Source organism: Micropterus salmoides, unplaced genomic scaffold (assembly GCF_014851395.1).
Source record: "Micropterus salmoides isolate LMB-PRFRI ecotype aquatic unplaced genomic scaffold, ASM1485139v1 Ms_hic_scaffold_19, whole genome shotgun sequence".
Taxonomy (NCBI): Eukaryota; Metazoa; Chordata; class Actinopteri; order Centrarchiformes; family Centrarchidae; genus Micropterus; species Micropterus salmoides.
This window is the reverse complement of record NW_024041039.1, coordinates 20377731-20399418: the sequence shown is the minus strand read 5'-3', so window position 1 is coordinate 20399418 and position 21688 is coordinate 20377731. Positions and strand designations below refer to the sequence as shown.

Sequence of the window (21688 nt, the reverse complement as noted above, 5' to 3'; positions counted from 1 at the left end):
ATGACATCAGGGATATTTCACAACCTCTAGAAAATTGCTCTTAATAATCATTAATAAAGCATTAGTAAATTATTTAATAACGAACAAAACTAGTTACATTTATAAAAGGTGCCTTATTAGAAACTAGTAACGATATTTTTCTTTAATTTATTTTACCATAGGGCGCAATAAATTACATTCGCGTTGAATTAAGGACCATGAAATTCCCGATAACTCATTTATAGTGGCCTAATTTGGGCATGCGAGTATAAACGTACACTAGGAAGACGCACAATAAATAACTACAATGATAAGACTGTCTAATGGAGCAAGGAATACTTAAGTATTTATACCATGCTGCGTTCCTGAAATTCCAAATATTCTAAGCAAATTTAGGCCATTTTTATTTTTCTGTTAACTAACTAACCTGACAGATGGCTCAGTACTGTCTCTGGTATTCAGCTGTCTATAATGAATCCACTTTAGAATGCTGTGTGTGTTGAGGACTCACAGGTGAGCTGTGATGTGGCAGTCAACTTTACTAATTAAGTTCATCATTGGAGTGTATGCCTGTTTTAGTTAGCGTGAGGACTGTGAACGCCTCCTTTCCGTTTTAAAATGTGGCTATGCTGCACAGCATTATCATCGTGCTCCTTTTGATAAAAAATAACAACTGTTTTACTTTTTCCATGTGCGCATACACTTCGGGCCTGTCCGCTCTCGGCTCGTCTCGCCTCCCCTTCCTCCTCCCCTCGCTATTCCTCGGTTGTCTGTTTTCTTGAAGTGGGTTCAGGGAAGTGTTGAGGGGGCGGATAGTTTTGATTTTCTCTACATCGTGCTTAGCCAATAATGTAGAAGGAACTGTTTTGCACATCTCAGCTGGCAGACATTTAAAAGGGAGACAGTCCGGCGCTGGAGCAATTTGTTTTAAACCCCCTGGCCCCTGTCTATGGAGCGGTTGGTCTCCCACCCATTCACAGTCCCGCCAGTGTTCAGTCGACAGCAGTAGGTGCTTATCACCTCGGACGGTGCCGTAGAGGACTGACAGGATCAGATCATCGCACTTGCAGCAGTGGAGGCTCGCACAGGTGAGTGGATTTGGATTGATCGCACCATAACGTCTACTCGCATCGTCTTCTGCCACTTACATTTGACCTTTATTTGGTGTAGGCCTATAGAAAGAAATGCATTGTTGTAATCAACTGGTTTGTATGTGTGAATATGTAGATGGTTTATTAAACATAAGAAAGTGTATATGCTTTGACTAAACCTGGTGGCATTCCTTTGCGTAAAGGATAATGGATCGCCATATATAAAGTACGGGAACATAACACACGAGGCATTCTATTTTTCCACTCAGATATTTATACTGAGGTAATTCAAAGTTATTTTGTTTTGCACTATAGTCTCGTTTTGCATGCGGTTTCAAGAAAGCGAGCTGTATCTGTGCGTTTTTACGCAGCGTAAAAGCTTTGACAGCTGTGCGTAACCCGTCCAGAATTGAAACGGTGTAGGTGATGAATTATTTTCTTCTTCTCCCCTAAGGATGGCAAACTCTACGCGTATCTTGTGCAGTATGGTTTTCATCATGGGGTTGCTATCCTCTGCCGTGGATTCCAAAAGAAACCGAGGTTCACAAGGCGCCATTCCTCATCCTGACAAAAGCAACCCAAACGAATCGGAGCAGCAACCGCAGCCTCCGCAGGCGGGCTCCGGGTCCCGGCAGAGGCAGGGCTCATCCTCACCGGCCGACGAGGTGCTGGAGTCCAGCCAGGAAGCGTTACATGTGACGGAGCGCCAGTATTTGAAACGGGACTGGTGTAAGACGCAGCCACTCAAACAGACCATCCACGAGGAGGGCTGCGTCAGCCGCACGATCATCAACCGATTTTGTTACGGACAGTGCAACTCCTTCTACATCCCCAGGCACATCCGCAGGGAGGAGGGAGCCTTCCAGTCTTGTTCGTTTTGCAAGCCGAAGCGTTTTACCACCATGACTTTTACTTTGAACTGTCCGGACCAGCAGCCACCCACCAAGAAGAAACGCATCCAGCGCGTCAAACAGTGCCGCTGTATATCCATAGACCTGGACTAAAGACGCACAGAAATGTGTTGTGTGTGTGTTTTCATATTCTTATTCTTTGCAGACAGGATTGTTGGCAGTAAAAAAAAAAAGAAAGGCTGTCACACAGCCAGGAACACGTGCCTATCTCCATCTAGGAGGAAACATCCAAGAAGGCTTCCTACGTGTAGGCTACAACGATTCTCGTCTTGCACAGCGTGTGACAACAAATATGGACATGCAATTAATAAAATGACGCTGGACTGCAAAGAACAGTTTACTCCTCACCAGTTTGCAAAATCTGACAACAAGCATCACTGCACGGGAACGCTGACTTGGAATGGGCACAATTTACGCACGGCTTCCTCCCCCCAAGAGGACTGCATAATCCCGGTTTATTTAATCAAGTCACTGTTCAAAACGCAGGAAAACATTCTTGTCCAAATTTTTGTGTTATTATATAAGTTCGTTTAACTGGCTGTTTCCACTGTGTGGAATTTAATGGATGCTGTGACGATATTTGTAAATGGAAAATGTGATTTCGATATTTCAAGAATCTTTCGAGGTTAACTGATTTCTGTGAATTTAGTATATCAGTAAAGTTTTTTTGTAAGCTGTGCCTACTCAGTTGTAGAGACAATAGGCTTCTTTGTTAGTTAAAACGGACAATGTACAGTGGGGGGTTTCTACAGTATCGAGATTTAGGCCTAATAGTTGTAAAAATGTAAAGCCATCTTTGATGTAACAGTTTTTTTTATCCCTTTGATTAAATTATCCACGAATACATAAAATAAACGGATGCTGGAATATTGTGCATGCCATCTGTTACTTTACACCGGATGAAAAGTAATACGGTGTATTAAACTGTGTTAAATTATTCCCTCATCATCTACTGCTCTCCTGCTGCATGAAGCATTGTGCAGACCTTGGATTACATTTCATCGTAAAGGTAGTCAGTTTTATGAGAAAAGATGCGGTAACTTGTTCCAATTATCCCCTGAAATGATGTCACTTAACTTCACCATGTTTTGTTACATCATGGCTGGCAAATCTATCAGAGGACTGAAAAGGTGGAATGTGGTGCAAAATGAGGGATTTTCTGCCTAAATGACACCCATCCAACTTTTACTGGAGTTTGTTCTTAATTACAAAATATATTGAATATCACCCTTATAGTAGCTGGTCATGGCGACAAACTTTAGGATTATTTTAGTGTGATGATCTGGAAATGCTACAGTCAAAAATTCTAACTTAAAAAAAACAGAACCAAATGGGGATTTTCTTGATGCAAAGGCACCATGCTATGCTATTCAGTTTTTTTTAAATGACTAAATTTGTAAACCAGGTCCTACATTTCCATTGTACGACACAGAATGACTGTTTTTTGATAGAACAAAACATGGTTAAAACACTGAAATGTGCATCTCATTAAATTTCACATTCCTAAAATCATAGTTCGCTTAAAACAAACTTCAAGTGATGTGACAAATTCCTCATGTTCACAGTGATAATCAGTTTATTTAAAGGAGTCTTCCAGGAACACGTTTTATTGTCTATAAAGGAGGCTTGATTGAATGACTTAACTCTGACTCACAGTTTATTGAACAGCATAGCTGATTTATGAAGCATCAAATCCTCTTTGATGAGTCAAGTTTCTTACATAAATATCACATTTGCTCAGTGTGCAGATGGGCTTCTAAAAGCCGGCCTAATGGAAGTGTTGACAGACGAAAACTTTGTTCGGCATCCAGTAGTTTATTCTTGAAATTTAAAACAATTCCATAAAATTACAGAGCACCTACACGAGAGCTACTGAAGGTTACAAGAACCGACATACATACAGTAGAGGCTACAGCAGTTCCTTGGTCAGTATCAGATCATTTCTTTTGTTTTTCCAAACCCTCAAAAGTACAGCAGTTTAAAATTATGAAATAACTAGATTTTTATACAAAATAAATGGCACACGTGAAAGACTGGAGGATAAAAGAGTAATTCAAGGTGCAGTTGTATGGATAGTCTGATAATGGAAGTCTATCTGAGGTATAACAACTCACATGGCTTCAGGTGATATGCTTAAATGTTCTAAATACCCAAAATAACACCCTTCATCTCTCCAGAATTGCAACAGAAAAGGTAACGGTCTTCATTCTAAGCAAATTACCCCATTTTCTGTAAATCAGTGGGCACAGCATACATGTAATATCCATGTGAAAATATATCTTTCATTTGACTGACCTATCAGGCAGCTTCTCGGTTACAACTAATAAAAATACAGCCTCAACAAGAGCAAAGCTGATGTGTTTTTTTTTTGCCATAAAATAAATCTTTCCTTACATAAATAGACTTTTCTAGAACGCTACAGGAACGTGGTCACATCTTAACATTTGCGAAAATTGAGCTTAATACACTTTCTTAAAAATAAAAAAAATCATCAAGCAATACAATTCATGAATCTTATAACATGGAAACAATACCCTTGCATAGGAAGAGAGGTACAAAAAAAGTGCCAAAAAAAAAAAAGCACGCACTTAGCATAACAGGGGGAGTGTGGCTTATAGCGAGCTACGACACATACAAGTTCTGCAAGCAGTAAAGTGCTTAAAAGTGTGCCGGGATTTACAAGTGTAACGAGTTTGCATGATTTATATTTAATATCTTGGGTGAGAGTGGGAGCATGGCCAAAACTGGTTGTGTTCTTCTGATGTTTCTAAGTACATGTTAGAGTGTGTGTGTGTGTGTGTGTGTGTGTGTGTGTGTGTGTGTGTGTGAGAGAGGGGGCTGGGGCTCATAGGCCGAGGCTCGCTGCCAGGATTCAGCTCTTCTCTGGCTGTCACCCAGGAGAGGTCAGTCTGGTGCAGTGCTACCCAATACACGTACTGATTTGTACCAGAAGGGTGCTGTACTGACACACACATTTAAACGCAACATGTCTTCATCGGACTTGAAGCCCAGCGCAGATCATTTATCGTACTCAAAGCCCCACGGCCCCAGTTTGATTCTACAACACGACATATTTACAAGACTTTTAATGAGCCATGGTGACTGAAAAGCTATTCGCTACAGAAAAGGACACTGGGAACTGCTTTTTTTAAAAAAATTTTCTGCCTCCAGAGAGAGATCTGTTTTATCAACAAGGATTTTACTTTGAGCAAAAACCTCCAGGCAGCTGCATCTGTTCATATAAAAGCAACAATGTCTCAATACAGGAGCAATATCATTCTGCTGTCTGGTGTAACATCTGCAGGTCAGAAAGAAATGGTTTCTCAGCTCTTGTAGATCCAGAAGGAACACTCGCGCAGATGTGTCAGCTGGCGCTGTTGTGAATCCCACTGACCCCTTGAGACCTTTCACAAGCTGGGCACTCAGAGGTCACGCCACGGTGGATGAATGAGATCAACCTTTAGCCTTTAAGACCCTTATCACTGCTGCCATGTCAGCCATGCATCCTCGCTGCAGGCCTAGCTTCTATCTGAACGGCGGACAGAAAAAGCTCGACGTGAGGGTGGTGGAGTGTAGGGTGGGGATGGGCAGGGAGGGGGGTGTCCAACGCTGTTAGTAGGGCAGAGATACGGCAGTGAGAGTAAGTAAGAGTCCGGCGAGGTTTTACTGAGAGTCCCTACGGGGCACAGGGGGCTGTTGTTGAGGCAGGTGGTAAACACAGGAGATATGAGGCCTGCACACTTTCTGATCTGTGATCTTCTCCAACCTTCTTACCACCACCACTCATTTCTCCTTCTGCTGTGTCATTCCACTCAGCTGGAGGACACGCCGGCTTCCTTCTGCCGCAGCCTCTCTTTCTGTTGGCGAGAACCACAAAAAGATTCAGTGCATAGACTTCGGTGCTTTCAAGGAAATCCCATCTCTATGCTGCTCGTAGATCGCAGTTCTTACCAGACTGTTGGCATTGATCTTCTTGGTTTCGACTCTCTTCTCTGCTGTGATCTTCTTGATGTTTTCTTGCGCTTCCTTCAATCTATGGAGATAAAAAAATCCACAAGTACTTAAATATCTGCAGGCCCTTTAAAAAAACAAGTACACACTGAAAGCTCTGGAAGTACTTGTGTAACTTGTGTAACTTGTGAAAACAATATAAAGTCAGAAGCCTCTCATCACTGTGACCTTGTGAATTTGTTTGTAAGAGCAAGACATTTAAGTATCTCCCTGGGGCACCCGGTGTCATGGAGCCAAGTAGGGTCTAACACACAACCCGCGCACACACACACAAACACTTATCCTCTCACAAGTTTGCGGTCAGTGAAAGCCCTATAAGTGAGAGGCAGTAGAGAATGACAGTGGGTTGATGAGATAATGAGGCAGCCTTTAAAAAACACTTGGCTTTTATGAGTGCACAAACAGTATTTAAAATAAAGTTAATTGTACATAAGCACAATCAGCTGTGAGTAATGTGAGACTCGATGACCTAGTAAACAATTAAGAGAGAGCACATCCACGGAGGGGGCTGTGACATCTCACTCCAACTCCTACATCTCACTGAGGGAGAAGGCGGCTCATTCAGGGAGCAGTGGCTTTGGGGCACTAAATGTACGCCCATATTCATGATATGTGTCAAGAGCTATGAAGGATCCACATGATATTTAAATCTACAACCTGAAATGACCACGTAGTTTGACTGGCCAGTAACGAACAGCTTCTCTCTGCGCAGTGTACCGCCCTTTGGGCTAAATGTCCAGCATCATTACAGTGTTTATCAGTTCTCCCATAACAGGCTGGCTTTAACGGCCACAGGCCCCCGCCCGCTTGCTAGTAAAGCCAGGCAGCCGCCAGTGGGGTCTGCTGTCCCTCAGTGGAATGCCCCCCCAACATGACGCCTCAGGTCAAGAGGAAACATCATAAATTCAGGCCCCCAGTCCTTCATACAGAGGGCCGAGGCCACCGCTACTCCTGTTCGCCTCCTCTTTGATGGCGCCCCCTCTGCTTTAATTCCAGCCCAGCATCCACGCATCACCCTTGTACAGTTAGTGCTAATTTGACACAATGCCTAGAGGTTGTTAAGTGCCTATCCGATGGTGATAAGCCTCAGTTTGGCAGCCAAGTTTGGGTTCTACAGAGATGTGGTACATCTACTGACAGAGAAACAAGATATTTTCAGGATGGACTTTATAGAGGAAGTCAGGTTTGCATGACCATCACTTAAAGGGGCACTCTAGAATTTAAGCATTGCTTTTTCATGTAGTTTGGGGGACTAACAAGATGCCGATTCAAAAAAGAACAGTCAAATTCTACAACTTTTAGTCCCTAGTATAGGTCAAGCTCCAAAAACACAGGATGCTATGTTTCAGACTTTAGAAAGTTCCCATCACAGTCACAGTGGACAACTGTTTCCACAGCTTGTGCAGTACTCCACCCAACAAGAAAACTAATATTCATGTGTCTTTCGAGAGAAACTAAGAAATTAAACGACCCTCACTCACCTCTCCTTTGAGATGTTCTTGCTTTGTCGTATCCAGGTGTTCTTGAAATCATTGCAAAACTCGTACCAAAGCATAAATATGTAACCCGGGGTCACGTCTTTCTCCCCGGACTTTGGCTTAACCCCAAAGTAGCTCACCATGTCCTGGAAACTGTGGGGGAAAACAGAAGTGACGTCTTAAACACTTTAATTAATAATAGTGTGTTTCAGTGAACGGCTCTATGTTTACAAGTCAAAGTTATAAACAGCAAAGTACAAGGAAAGCTAAGGTGTGCATGCCCAAGAAAAACAGACAAACAGAGAGTAAAAAACACAGACACAGTGCACAAAGAGAATGATGGATGTAGAGTCAGACAGAGAGGCGAGAAACAGAGCTGGAAGGAGAGTGTCCACCCCTCTGGGCCATGGGGGAGAGCCAGTAGCGGTGGCTCTATTATCACATTGACCTCCACAACCTGCAAGGGGAAGACTGCCAGAGGAGACGGAGACAGCCAAGAACAGGACGGGCTGCTGCTGCTCCTCCAGACGAACAACACACAGCTCCAGGAACACATTTACTGGCAATAAAAGATGACAGTGAATATGATGTGATATATACCCATGATGCAAGCCCACTCAAGACAGGTGTGCACATATAGAAAAAACTTGAGGACACATCAGATCTATGTGAATAAACACATTCTGGACTTTCAGTCCAGGCTAGCTCCTCAGCCTAATTCAACTGTAACCAAATCTGAACTCTTTGCAATTCTCTCACACACAAGGCATAAAAGCTGCCGGCTGCTTCAGATTCCCTCCCTAACCCAAACATGAAAGACATTTTCTAGCCCCGCCTGTCAAAGGGTTGATAAAACGCGGCTATGATTCAAGGGATGCTCCCTGTCCCATTGACACCCAGATAGGCTCTGACCTCCAGATGCTAGGTGGCTTTTTTGCGACGCTAATCTAAGACACGTTCATGCGGATTGAAATGGTACAATATGTTGCCCAGACGGCTAGCTGAAAGCTGAAAAAAAAAAGGGGGCATCTGCGGGAGCCTGCTTCCCATTTCCCGTGCTGCGTCATTTTGCTGGGATGCTCAAAAAAGTAGAGTGCTGTAGATCATCATGGATGCTACAAAAGAAATCACAGGCTCTGGGATGTTTAGATTGACCAAACTGACCTTCCGTACCAGGTAGCTTTGTTGCAGCTGGCCTGGTCTGGCATGATGAACAGGGTCTCTTCTCCATCAGCTCCTCTCCTGACCCTGGGTCATCATGTCAGAGCATGCACAAATCAAGCAACAGTGCTTTTCCTTTTACCCTCCTGGACATATGCAAAAAGCAGATACACAAAGCTTCACTCAAAACAGATGCAAAGACACTCACACATGTGATTATACCTATTACACATAAACAAAATCAAGCAGACCTTTGTTCATTTGCGAGAGCAGAACAATTACACTTGTACACAGACGTGCACAAACACACACTTCTGTAATCCATGCTATGATGCCATTGCCGTGAGAGGGTTTACTGCGGCACCCACAGCCGGCATTCCTCACTGACAGCTACAAAAAAAGACCTATTACAAAACCATGAGCAGCCATGAGAATCGGGAAAATATTTGGACAGGCAACTCTGCATTCCTTCGTTTCCTCAGTCAAAAGATTACAGAAGTAAACTCCATGTTGCTTCAATTCATTTTGTGCCACTGTTGTCATACAATCCCCGAGTAGAATAATATACCAACATAGCATCTATGAAACTGTAGCTGCATGGTGACTGGAGAGGAGACAGTTGAGCCAAATGAAACTGAGCATGATGTGGGAGAAGGGGATCTTAATGAGACGGAACTGAGGACAGAACCAGAAAACCTCAGTGGAACCCAAACATGAAGCGGACAAATTAGGACTGCATGCTGAGAAAAAGGCATTAGCGCTCACTATGACGAGCCCTACAGTCAGAATAACTTTGTTACTTAGAGTCACACTGGTGTTTTACAGTTGAGCTTAATTAAAATGTCACTTCACACAGGATGTCACAAAGTTAGTATGCTAACATCTGCCAAGCACAAAACCCAAAGTACAGCTGAGGCTGATGTAGATTTAGTTTTACAGGCATTTGGTGATAACCAAAGTGTTTTTTTTATTAATTAATTCACAGATTTAAATAAAAATTTTGACCTGGTGATGGAACTAAATGAAAAGTTAAGGGATCAAAGTTATTACAATTCACCCTGAGGGGAGCATGAAGATTTATCCCAAATTTCATTGAAATCACTTTGATAGTTGGGATTTTTCAGTCTGGTCAACAGATCAACCGACCTTGCTGTCCATACAACCAGAGCTGCAGCGCTAGCATGGCTAAAAATTATTAAGGCTACAGTATATTTGATACTAGTGCCAATAGGATGCATGAATTTCAGTACTAACTCTAAAACCTTACTTTTCTTTAATACCTTACTTTGAATAAAATCTAAAAATAAAGTCTTAAAAAGGTAAAAGTCCCATTTATAATCAGAAATTCTCTGATCAAATAGTAAAGTGAAGTCAAATTTGTTTATTTACTTAATTTATTACGTAGCCCAAAATCACAAATTTGAATAACTAATTGATTTGTTGATTGACAGAAAATCATCAATCAGCAACTATTTTAAATTTATTAATTTTTCTGTGAATTTAATATCTTTGGTTTTTTAAACAAACCAGCAATGTGAAGTATCTCTGGAAATTGTAACTGACATTTTTCACTATTGTTTTTTTACATTTCATAAACCAGATGATTAATCAGTAAAGAAAATAGTTAGTTGCAGCCCTATTTGACAATTTTCGATACTCTGTGCTACGGACATCGATTGGAAACGTCTGAGGCTTGTCAATATCCCGATACTGATTCATATCGCCCGGTCCTACTCACTGGTGGTTAATGTTGACTTCCCGGCATCTAAACACACTGACCATTCATGAGGCCGAGACATTGGGTCGCATTAAGGATGTGTTGTCTGTTTCCTTTATTAACACCAAGCCATAATGCTGCGGCCACTGCTGCTGTTGTGTGATTGTGTGAGGATCCCTCATCCAGCACAGATGTGAGAGCCCACCCAGGGCCCGGTGAGCCCGCTGACGCCCATATTCATCAACAGCGTGTCACTTTTATGAGGTGGCTCTGTGGGAACCTGAGAAAGAGCCCCTCCTGCTCTACCTAGTGCCGGTCAGCCAGCCAGTCCCCCTCTTTAGATGAAATTAAAAGAAAACTTCATTAAAAGGCAAAGGTGCTGTCAGCTGCGGGGCCCTTTTGATCAATATTCCCCTCCAAGTTAAGAGCCTTCATTACAGTGGTGCCACACACATGTCCAGTTTAGCAGATAGAGATATCAGTATATGGCGAGGGTGGGGGTGAGGGGCCAGGACAGAGAGCGAGAGGTGCAGTAGTTCCTCAGTGATTCACTTGGCTTAAAAACAGCAACATGAAACAGAACAGTTTGGAACCATTCACTGAGTTATAGTTTTGTCCAAAGCAATCAACTTCGTAATTGTTTATAGTTTCCATTTTCCTGCGTCCGTCGTCTTTCACTTTCTCCTTTATGTGCTTTCATGATTTATTTTGGAAGTGGGAGGGTTACGATATAAAGCAAACAAGTCTGCTCTCTATCCAAACAAGGCAAAAATAATCTATTTGCTTTGTTTGTCTGCTCCACCATCTTTTTACAATATGAAATGTTCCAGATATGATTTCGCTTGGACAGCGAGCTCAGCGGCTGCCAGTGTGTCTTACGTCCTATAAATCAGATGCCTCTCAGAAAACTCTAGGGAGTCTTCTGCGCAAAACATGGCAGATAAGAATGGTAGGAACTGCAGGGGAGGAAGCACAGGGCGTTTAGGCTTAAAATACAGTATGCAGCGCGTTATGTGTGTGTAGAATTCCACTGCTGTTTCTGGTGAGCATAGGCATCTTGTAGGTGTGTAGATACTTAAAACATTGCATATGTAAACTGGTGCTTTCTCCTGCAAAATAAATCACTTCCAAATCACATGCAACAATCCCTATCTAGTCAAAGTTGGTTTGAATTTCTTAAAAAGACAGAGAACCTGCTCCTTCATCTTACCAGAAACCTTATCAGTTGGTGCTAATAACTGTATACAACTATACAAATAGCAAGCAATAGTGTTATCAGATCCAGTTATGTTATCTATGTGAAGCATGCTACATAATTCAACGCTGCTATGTGACTTCTGCAATTCATAACACTTGGCAGAACTCCCTTGTTGAGGGATAAAATCCACAGGAAATGTAAATATTATCTATCCAAACGGGATCTTTCATTCCCGTTCATATAAATTGCATCTCGGCTTGGGGTTGTTGGTCTCCTACCTTTTCTGTGCTGCACTGAGTCGGTCCTCTTCAGCAGCATGCTCCTTTTGAGCTGTGAAAAAAAGAAAATACTGGGTTAAGATCTGGGGCAGATTATGGGGCTTTTGGTGACATAGATTACCAAATATTTCCAGTTTTCTGCAAGCCAATGAGAACTTATCCCAAGTCCAGAGGGGGGCGCAGTGTTCATTAGCCATCCTAAAGAGTTTTCAGTTGAGGAGAAAAGAAGAAGAGGGGCTCTGGGTTGAGATGTCATTGACGCAGCAAGCATGTTACCCAGTTATGCACATTGTAAAGTTTGACGTAATTCTGTGCGTTGACGCATGACAGTGTGAGCCTGTGACGCCTGGGTGTGCGTCTGTTTGCAGAGATGTGGGTGTGTGTGTCGACATACATGTGCGTGTTCTAAGAGCTGAAGCAGTGGCGCAGGGTTGAGCAGAGAAGCTTGGGAACTGGAGGCTCCTGTGGACTCCTGCCATGTAAAAGTGTCTAAATGCAAGGCAGATGTGTGCGGCGGGCCAGGCCGAGGTGCAAGAATTTATCTAGGGCCAGAGAGTGCCTGTGATCTCAGATTTATTGCATTTTTCCAGATTCATCCTTTTTACAATGATGGGGGACCTTTTTCTACTTGAAGATTTAAGAGCGGGAAGTCTCCAAAAAATTGTTCAAAGGCAGTTTTGGGGGTCTTTTGGGAGAACGTGAGCTTAAGCCGCTGATCAACCACCCCTTTTACTTTTTTACATATATGTGGGCAAGGGGGCCGAGTAAGGATAAACCTAATGAAGGGAGGTTGTAGCAATGTCTGGGATAGAAGGAGGAGGGGGGAAGAGTAGAGGGGCCGTGACCAATGGTGTTAGTCTCAGTGGGGGTCAGGCTGGCGCCTGAGGTACCCCTCTGGTGCGACTGTGCAGAGGTGGCACTGGAGCCGAGAGGCTGAGGGAGAGAGAGAGAGGGAGAGTGGCCCAGAGAGAGAGGATGTGTGAAGTTTCTCTTCCTCTGCTCCCTGTGTAAACATGAGACCAGTAGTCGCTAACTAGAAAGTTATGAGATGTGCATGCTGAGAGGGACAATAAATTAGGGCTTTAAAACTCTGACACACTTTTCCAAACCGCTGCCATACCTGGCAGCTAGATAACAAAGAGATGGAAAGCAGTGTACCAGGGATGCTTGAGGATTTCCATAAAGCATCCCTCTCTCCGGTCAAAAACAGGTTCCTGAGACATTTGTTATCTGCAAATTCTGCTTGGTCTGTGTAATTCACAGTCTTCTGAATGAGTGGAATTTTGCTTATTAGTGTCTGACTCACTGACAACAAAAGAAAGCACACGGATGTGATGATACACATGTATTTCCTAAGAGCGCCAGGGGAATAAAACTTACACAAGCTGAGATTAAAAGCAAGAGTTTGTTTTCAATTAGTCATGGCTCGTATTCAACATGAAAAATATGCCCATCAGAGTATCCCCAGAGGTTTCAAAGAGCTCCTATTAAAAAGGGAAACAAAAAGGTGGTTGATTAGATGTTGATCTGGGAGGCAGTTTTTATTAAAACTTAACTTTATAGAATAGATGATAGAGAGAGAAAGAAATTGTAGCGGAAATACAAAGCCACATTCCAGAAAATCAGTTCACAAGATCAGATTAACACTACGTACATTATGGAGTCTGTATACTGAGAGGCTCAAAACCAGAGGAACAGCCTTATAAGAGAATGGATCACTGGGTTTCGGAGATATCCCCAGTTAGATCTGGGAGAGATCACACAGGCAAGTTTAGGAGGCAAAGCGCAGGGCGTTTGGGTTCACCTGCAGGCCCCGCTGTGAGCTTCTCCACAGGCTGGGTTATGGGTCAGTGCTACTCAGAAACGCCTCTTAGTACAAAATCTTTACCTGTTGATTCACTGGTATACATTGATCCTCTCATATGAGTTACACTACACAGTTTATATTATGAGGCTTCTAAGACGCATTTCTCAATACTGTCTATTAACGGTTAATTTCAACATCTAAAATCATGTGTCAAACACGTGCATCTGCGGTCAGCCTCCTCAGCCTTTTACCTGGGTGAGAAATTCACCCATTCATAGATGAGTCAGAGCTTAAGAGCCTCAGTCGCTCTTTGAAGTGAGAGTGAGTTGATTTTTTTTGAAGACGTGGAATCATCACAAGCGATGATTACACACCGCTCCTCCTGAAGCAATGGGCAACAACTTGAGGAATTCTGTTTATAAAGGTTTACAAGTATTCATCTATAAATTTTATGTTCAAGATGTGCCTTCGCAAACCAGTGCAATTTTGTTGCCAGTGGCCGCCACAGTGGTTTTAAAAGCTTTCAAATATTCTGTGATAGTGACCAAAGCTCCAGGGAGTCAGAAGTAGTTAAAGTGGACGAGCTAACTAGAACAATGTCATGGCATATTTCCATTTCAAAAATACAGACTCAGTATGCAATTACAAAAGTGTTTTGAGTAATTGTACTTCAAATATAAATGTTTATTCTGCATTACAATCTCCCTGTGAGATACCTCAACAGACTCTTTTATGATAGAGTGAGTCTATTGTTTCTGTAAGTAATGCAGGCAATCAGTCCTTTCATGTAGCCTAGTCCTTTTGTAATAGGGACACTTTCCTGAGTCACTAAGACAAAATATTGTGACTTGAAGCTGATGAACACATGGCACACATTGCACAGAAAGGCCTTGTGTGCTTACAGCTTTGATTATTGTATTTATAAACTTCAACAGAGAGCATCCTGGTTGCCTGGTGGTTGACAGTTATCAGTCAGTTCAATTCCAGCCAGGGACCTTTGTTGCAAGTCATACCCATCTGTCTCTCCCCATGTTTCCTGCCTGCATCACCACTTTTAACTTTGTCATATAAATAAATTAATAAATGCAAATTCCAAAAAAATAACCTTTTAAAAAAGAAATTCAACATAGGTGCATTAATGGCATTCACTCTTATGCAGAGCAAGGATTGTGTATAATAAAGCTTTGGTGAAACAAGCGTAGAGCAGCTCTAATGGCCAGCATGGACAATCATTTTGATAATAAGAGAGCTATAACTCAGGGAAATGTATACACATTCACCTTCATTAATTAACCGACCAAAGTACTTGTGTTTAAATTTTTACACTCTACCGTTTTAATTTAGGTATTGAGGGATTCTGAGCACCTTTCTTTCTTTGGAGCTACTACAACTACATAAAAAGGTGGGAATGAAGGGAGCAGGAGAGCACCAGCGTCTGGGTCAGACAGGGGACAGACGGCGAAATGATCAGAGCCTGTCATGGAAGCTCTGCTCCTGTGCTGGTGGTCCACAGACGCGATCCACTGAGGCCGGCCAGTCTTTACAAGGCCGAAGCCAGAGATGTCCTGCCGGCTTTATGGCAGCCGAGAGTACATGAGAACCATGTTAGAGGCAATGCGATCCCTTCTACGGGCCAGTAGACTCCCATTTTCGTGTTGTCTTACAGTGCACCGAGACACCCTCTTCCAACAAGGACACACACACGCACACTCTGCACCACCCAGCTGACTGTCTGACATGGCAAAAAACATAATTATACCTTCCTCTTTTTAAAAGGTCCCATGCTGTGTGAAAACGGGGCTTTTCTAGCTCTGTAAGCTCGGTTTTATGACTATCTCCATGGCTGTAAATCCTCTGTCCAAATGAATGTTTCATCTTTGAAGACACTGAGAATTTTTAATTTTTTTTTTTTTACATGAGACAGGCCAGCTTATGAGCAGGACTGAGGGCAAACATATTCAACTTATGCCTCCTTTTGACTGACACAACTCTAATTATCTCAGGGGTAGACAATATTTTGGGATAACAACCAGTGAAAGAGTGCTTCAAAGATTACACATACGAGTGTGTATTGGGGCAGCATGTGGAAAAATTAGTAATTCTATACATTTTGTTAAAGCATTAATTAAGCATTTTTTTTGCTGTCTTTTGGTGCCAAACGGTCAGTGGTGATTTGTTTTTGCATTGCACTTTTCAGTTTCTAAATCCAATGTGCATGAGGGGGTTTCCCAAAAAAAATTTGTTAAATGTCAACTAGATCAACTACATATTAGCTACATAATTAAAGGATTCATTTACATACATTTGGAATTTAAAAAGTTACCACTACAAAGTAAAGAGCAAAACTGATAACTGGAACAAGGTTTCCATAATGTGTCTCCATCTTTGCCACAGATAAAATTCTTAGCTCGACTCACCAGCAGATATAAATCCTTCCATCTTCACCTTGAAGGGCTGGAGGTATTCCTCCGACGAGTTGGCGCACACCTTCTGCACGTCCTTCTCACAAGCTGAATGGAGGAAAAAGTCAGGTATATAAAATAATTACAAACTAAGAAAACTCATGAATAGCATAGCGCAGTTAAAAAAACTACAACTAGGAAATTAGATTCATCAAAATGGGCTGAGGAGAAAGACAAGATCACTCGGATCAAGCTTGGGCTGTCTTCAAGGTAAGAGATGTTCATTAAAGTGAAGAAGGCAAAAATATCTAACTTTATCTGAATCCCCCCAAAATATTATATTAAATATTTTCCATGTCTTATACATTCTATTTTGTTGTCGTTTCTGTAACTGTATTCTTTTTTCTTCTTCTAAAGTGAATTGAGACATTGTGTGATTTTATAGTCAAAATAAACATATTGACTAACTAAATATGCCACACTGGAAAGCCACGAACACACTCCCCTTGTTAAATGAATAGAAAATTACGCCAGCAGTGGGATTGAAAAGGACATTTCATTTCACTTGACTTCATCTGAAACTATAGTTTTATTTGTATTCAAGCTGTAAAAATTTTTCCCACTTGATCCACTTGTTTCAGAGGATACAACTGGGAAGAACATCCCACGGTTTACAAATCAGTATGACTTGCCTGTTGTTTCACATGTTGTTGCTATTTATGATGTCTTAATATGGTATATATTAGTGCAGCAGATGTGTTTACTGTTTGTGGATGGGGTTTTCGGTGCTGTGCCAAATGACCTAACTCACACCGAGCTCAGAGGAAAACAGCCGGGACTGAGCGTGTTCCAGCCAAACCTTCTCCATTTCCTCTCAACTGTAAGCCTGTGTTACTATACACACAGACGCCTGGTCAAAGAACTCCTCCAACCTGCAAGTCATTAATGGCCGCAATAAATACCTTCACTTGCTTATGACTTCATAGCTAAATAGTTCTGCAACACAACAAGAGCATTAACAGGTCTGGCCGCTGTCTCACTTCACTACGTCGCCGCTTTTAGATCTGACTTTAGCTCTCATATGTTCGCATGTGGAGCACTGCACCTGCAGCTCGGTAAACTCAAGTCTATTACATCTTTCATTTATTGGCTGTCTTAATAAATCAGACAGGAAACACAATGTCTGAGCATTAAAATTAAGGAGTAACTGTGCAGCCTCGCAGTCTGGATTCCAGGACACTTTTCACATTCATGGATAGTGAGAGCTGGCAGTTATCAAAATAAAAAACAGATATCAGCAACCATACAAACATGACAACCAAAATATCCTGTTTGGACAAACCACATTTCCTTACCAGAAATCCCCCAACTCAAAAGGACCCATTAAAACAGTGTTCAAAACAGCAAGTCTACAATTTAGAGGCGGCTCTCTTCCAAATGTGGTCCAGACAGCAAAGGCCACAAGGAGGAAGCCCACAAAAACACAGCAGCTGTAAAGAATAAAAACTAAAAGCTCAAGTTTGAGACATTGTCTCAGAGTAATAATACATTTTTTATAGGAGTAAAGTCGAACGGAGGATTCTCCTGCAAGTATATGACGGCCTTTGGCTGAAATATAAAAAAAATCTTTATTGGTCACAAATAAAGCCAAAATGTGTGTTGAGCAGTGAATGTTAATATGTTTATATCCCACAAACTTTGATGAGAAAAATCTGACTGAACAAAAGAGAAAGCTACGGTTCTCTTTTCAAGTATTTTAAAAAAAATTAATTTTTTTTATTTTTAAATAAAGGCTATTTTTTAAAGTATGTATTAAATGTTTGTATTCAAGTAATTTTACATAATTTCCACTTTGGTGGGCTACATAAATATGGATAAAATAAAAAGGTGAGAAACAAAAAAATGTGTCCTTTATTTATGTGGGCGTATGAGTCATTACTTTGTTTAGAATACATGTGCTATTCTTTTTTAACCAAGCATGTCATTTTGACTAAATGGAATATAATTCCTGGCAAGGGCTTAATAACGAAATAAGAAGAAGCCCATGGATCTATCTACAAAGACCCCATGACTGACTGGCTTAGGACTGTATTTTGAATATCTGAAGTGATCATTTTAATCAGCGGTAACTCCATTTTAGATACCTGAAACTACTTTCTAACTACTGAATAGAGCTGCCTTTGATATTGAAGTAAAAGTGTAATTAAATTTTCACTGTACATTGTTTCACCACTATACTGTAGTTAACTGTTTCATTATCTTGCCTATTTTGTGACCAGTGAGGAAACACAAAGCTGATTCCAACAACAACTACACTACAGTGTTGACCCTTGGCTGCTGGTAGCACAGTCCGCCCCATCAGGCTCTCTGTGCAGTCATGTAGCCACAGAGGACTAGCTTCCCACCACAGACAGACAGGATCATGATGGGAGCCACAGCAACGATCTTTAAAGCCCTTGCACTGTTACTACAAGAGGTAAACAGATGAAATTACAGCCAGTGGACTCTTTGTTTCTCGATTTGTTAGAACTGGGCTACTAATGTATTCTCCATCAAAACATTATTTGAATCACTGAAGGGAGGACTGTGAATTTTTTCACAGCTAGAAGTCATTTGTAAAACCAGCGTCCTAATGGACATGAACAGATTGATTAACAAGTGGTTTTATGGCCCGTGTTGAACCAGAAGAAATTAGAGATTATCCTGAGCCAGATTTGAGTTTCCATGTGGAAACACATCCAACCAGATACAGTATGCCACACTGCGGTAATAAATACAAAATCCTTAGGCGCACATGCAACACTTACAAACATTATATATCTCCAGAGGAATCATTGCCCAATCCACTATATCTGAATGTTAGAGAGTCAGCTAGCTATTGTGTAACATGAGGTAACATGACAATAAGCTGTGGGTAAAGGGTGGTGGAATAAACGGGAAGAAAAACAAACAAGAAAGCCAGACTTCTGCTCCAGGATTTACCCTGTGTGGTTTGCAAAATGGGTGACTTTGATGTCAATATGTACTTATGATTTTAACCACAGTAAGTAAGAGCCCCCACTGCAGCTACCAGGAAATCACATCACACCGAGACAATGCACAACTGTGTGTGCGGATTAGAGAAAAGGCTTTAACAGTGAATGGGTAGCCTGCGGAACACCACAAGATGAGGGATCTAGCTGTTTGATAAATGTTTCTGTCTCAGCAATGTGGCCATGACGCCCCGTCACCTCCTGTTTCTGTAGCTCTGGATCATTAGTAAAGTAGTGTTTACTAGTAAAGTAAACACTCAAACACAAAGAAACGCATGATAATACACAGGTGATTCTTTTTTTTTTTTTTGCACACTGTTAAAAATTGTCTGCAAGGGGAACTACAGTTCCAACTACTGCTAACTATTTTTTTCAGTTTTAAAAATACCTATATGTAGAATCAGATGATGAACTCTTTAGCCGTGCTGTTAAAACATTTTTGGAGGTACTTTGGCAAATATTTGACTTTTTTACCTTTCATCTGAGGTTAAACCAGTACAGTGCTCTGGCCCTGGTATATTCTAGTTATTTATACCTGGAAAGCGAATTCTCTTGCTGATCCCCAATTGTCTCCAATCCCAGCAGACTGTCAGACTTCCAGTTCCCCTTTCTGTGGGATGAAGCTTACTATTCCCCCCTCGGTGAGGCAAGCCAAGAGACTGCCTCAGTAGGACAAGGTAAGACACTCTCTCCTCTTCCCACTCCTCATAAATCAACCCGTATCCATTGCACTATGACCCTTCTCCTAAATTTTTGCTGGAAAATACCGTGCTGACAGGTAGAAACATCAGGCAGGACTTAGAATATGAGGTGGAGCATTAACCCTTGTTAAAATGTGCATGTGGAATGTGTGCATCAAAATCCCTCACCTCATGAGAGAATGGCTGATGCTGCGATTAGATGCTGCTAAAAATATCTATAATTTCCACACTAGCTCAATATGTGAATAGTCTTATTAGGCAAAAGGTACTCTACAGTTTATCATGTTTTCATTTTTAGAAAATATAGCACAGATTTGGACAGATTTGATTTATAATTAAGAGTTTGGACTTTTCTTGAATTGGCATTTGCAACCAGTCAATGACAAATACTCCAACACATAGCATTACTTTTGTCTTGTCTGACCAGCCAAGCGGCGACTGTACTACAGCGCGCTGAATTCACACATGCCGTTCCGAGCGGAGCCTCTGTCGTAAAACAGAGCTCAGGCTAAAGGCCCTGCCTGAACCTGACATTAAAGGCCATTTAAAATCAGGACACTGTCTGATTTGCCACGGTGATGAATGCCTAACCTGGGCCAGGCCTTCTGTGAAACACTAAACTCCCCTGAGCAGCAAATGAGCTCTGACTGTTTCTTTTTATTTGATCCTATTTCATTCAGTAGCGTCCCTGCCACTCTGTCCAGTCCAATTACGCGGAAGTTGAGGGGATCTTTATGTAGGTGCTCACTGTTCTGAAAGTGGCATCGTCCCAGTTTGATTAGCAACTCCTTGTGATAGAGCTGAAGTTGTATGGGATTTTTATAGATAAATGGTAATCTTTGGTTTGGGTGCTGGGTAACTGCACTACTATAAATTATTTGAACAGAAGAGATTTGTCTTTATGGTAGTAGAGAGTCCTACAGCAGGTTTAGGTCCTCGTGGCCTCCCACTCATCCCTCTTTGCCTGTGAGGAGCACAGAGAGAGGTCATCACCCTCTCCCCAAACAGGAAGCCCCATCAAAAGAGGATCATGTTTCTGCACAAGCCAGTGAAGGAGAGGGCAGCCAAGACGGACGGTGAGCCGCTCCTGAGCGTCACTGATGACTACACGCTGCACGCACATGAAGTAATCGTCATTACATTGATTTAAATACAATATGCTGGGCTTTTGTATCAGAGGGGTACCCATAAAGAAATTCTGTCTGAGGAGGAGGCTAAGCTACGAGAGATTTTCTGACTGCTAGCACCAAGTATCCTGACCTTTGACCCAAGCCTGGAGGGAAAGACACTGCAGTCGCCACCTCAGGATCAGGTGAGGGGCAGACAGCCGTGCTCGTCTCAGTCAAACAGAGCAAGTGAACCAAAGTGTGATTCAGTGTTAGCCTCTTGGAGTCAGACACAAATCACAATGTGGATGGAAGTGATCTGTGTTAGCTTCATAATTAAGACCACTTGCTTTCTTTAGGCTGGTTTATAATAGCCAGGCATAAATATTTATTCCCGGCGGCTGGGGAGGATAAAAATGGTGAGAGTCAGAGGTGGAGCTCGCCAAACATCCAGAATTCAACGCTCGCCCTGTGATTCTAATACCCCCGAGGACTACTGTGCCAGACTGTGCTGCAGCAGAGATCAAATACGAGGGCCCTTATGTTGCATTTATTGTCTTCAGGTCTTCCATTTTTCCTAATAAATGAGTGACAGCTTGAGGTGGGTGCTTTAGTAGACTCTTTGTATTTTTCCCCCAGGTCAGAGAGGAGAGGGCTTTAACAGCGATCTGAAAAACGTAGTGGAGAGCTGCGGAGCATATCTAATTGCTTTCATATGCCGTATTATTGGTTGATTTAAATAACCACAGACACCAGGGGCACTGTGGGGCATCGCCTTTAACCTCTGTGTGGACCTGGCCAAGACTGGATGGCTGG

At 42.0% G+C, this 21688-nt stretch overlaps 2 protein-coding genes across 2 annotated transcripts in view; one reads left to right on the top strand and one right to left on the bottom strand.

The window, feature by feature from the left end:
- Positions 1–849: 849 nt before the first annotated feature.
- Positions 850–2853, top strand: grem1b (gremlin 1b). Its single transcript, XM_038728576.1, has 2 exons — positions 850–1067; positions 1525–2853. Exon 2 carries the CDS (start codon positions 1526–1528, stop codon positions 2072–2074), a length of 549 nt encoding a protein of 182 aa, XP_038584504.1. The 5' UTR covers positions 850–1067; position 1525; the 3' UTR covers positions 2075–2853.
- Positions 2854–3776: 923 nt separating this feature from the next.
- The window catches only part of LOC119910833 (formin-1-like), a 57749-nt gene continuing 39837 nt past the window's right edge, over positions 3777–21688 (bottom strand). Inside the window, exons 18-22 of the mRNA XM_038729627.1 lie at positions 16049–16141; positions 11825–11876; positions 7474–7623; positions 5933–6014; positions 3777–5838 (exon numbers count right to left, since the gene is read on the bottom strand). Of these exons, the coding sequence (XP_038585555.1) occupies positions 5794–5838; positions 5933–6014; positions 7474–7623; positions 11825–11876; positions 16049–16141 (422 nt within the window). The 3' untranslated portion in view covers positions 3777–5793. The remainder of the gene's footprint in view (positions 5839–5932; positions 6015–7473; positions 7624–11824; positions 11877–16048; positions 16142–21688) is intronic.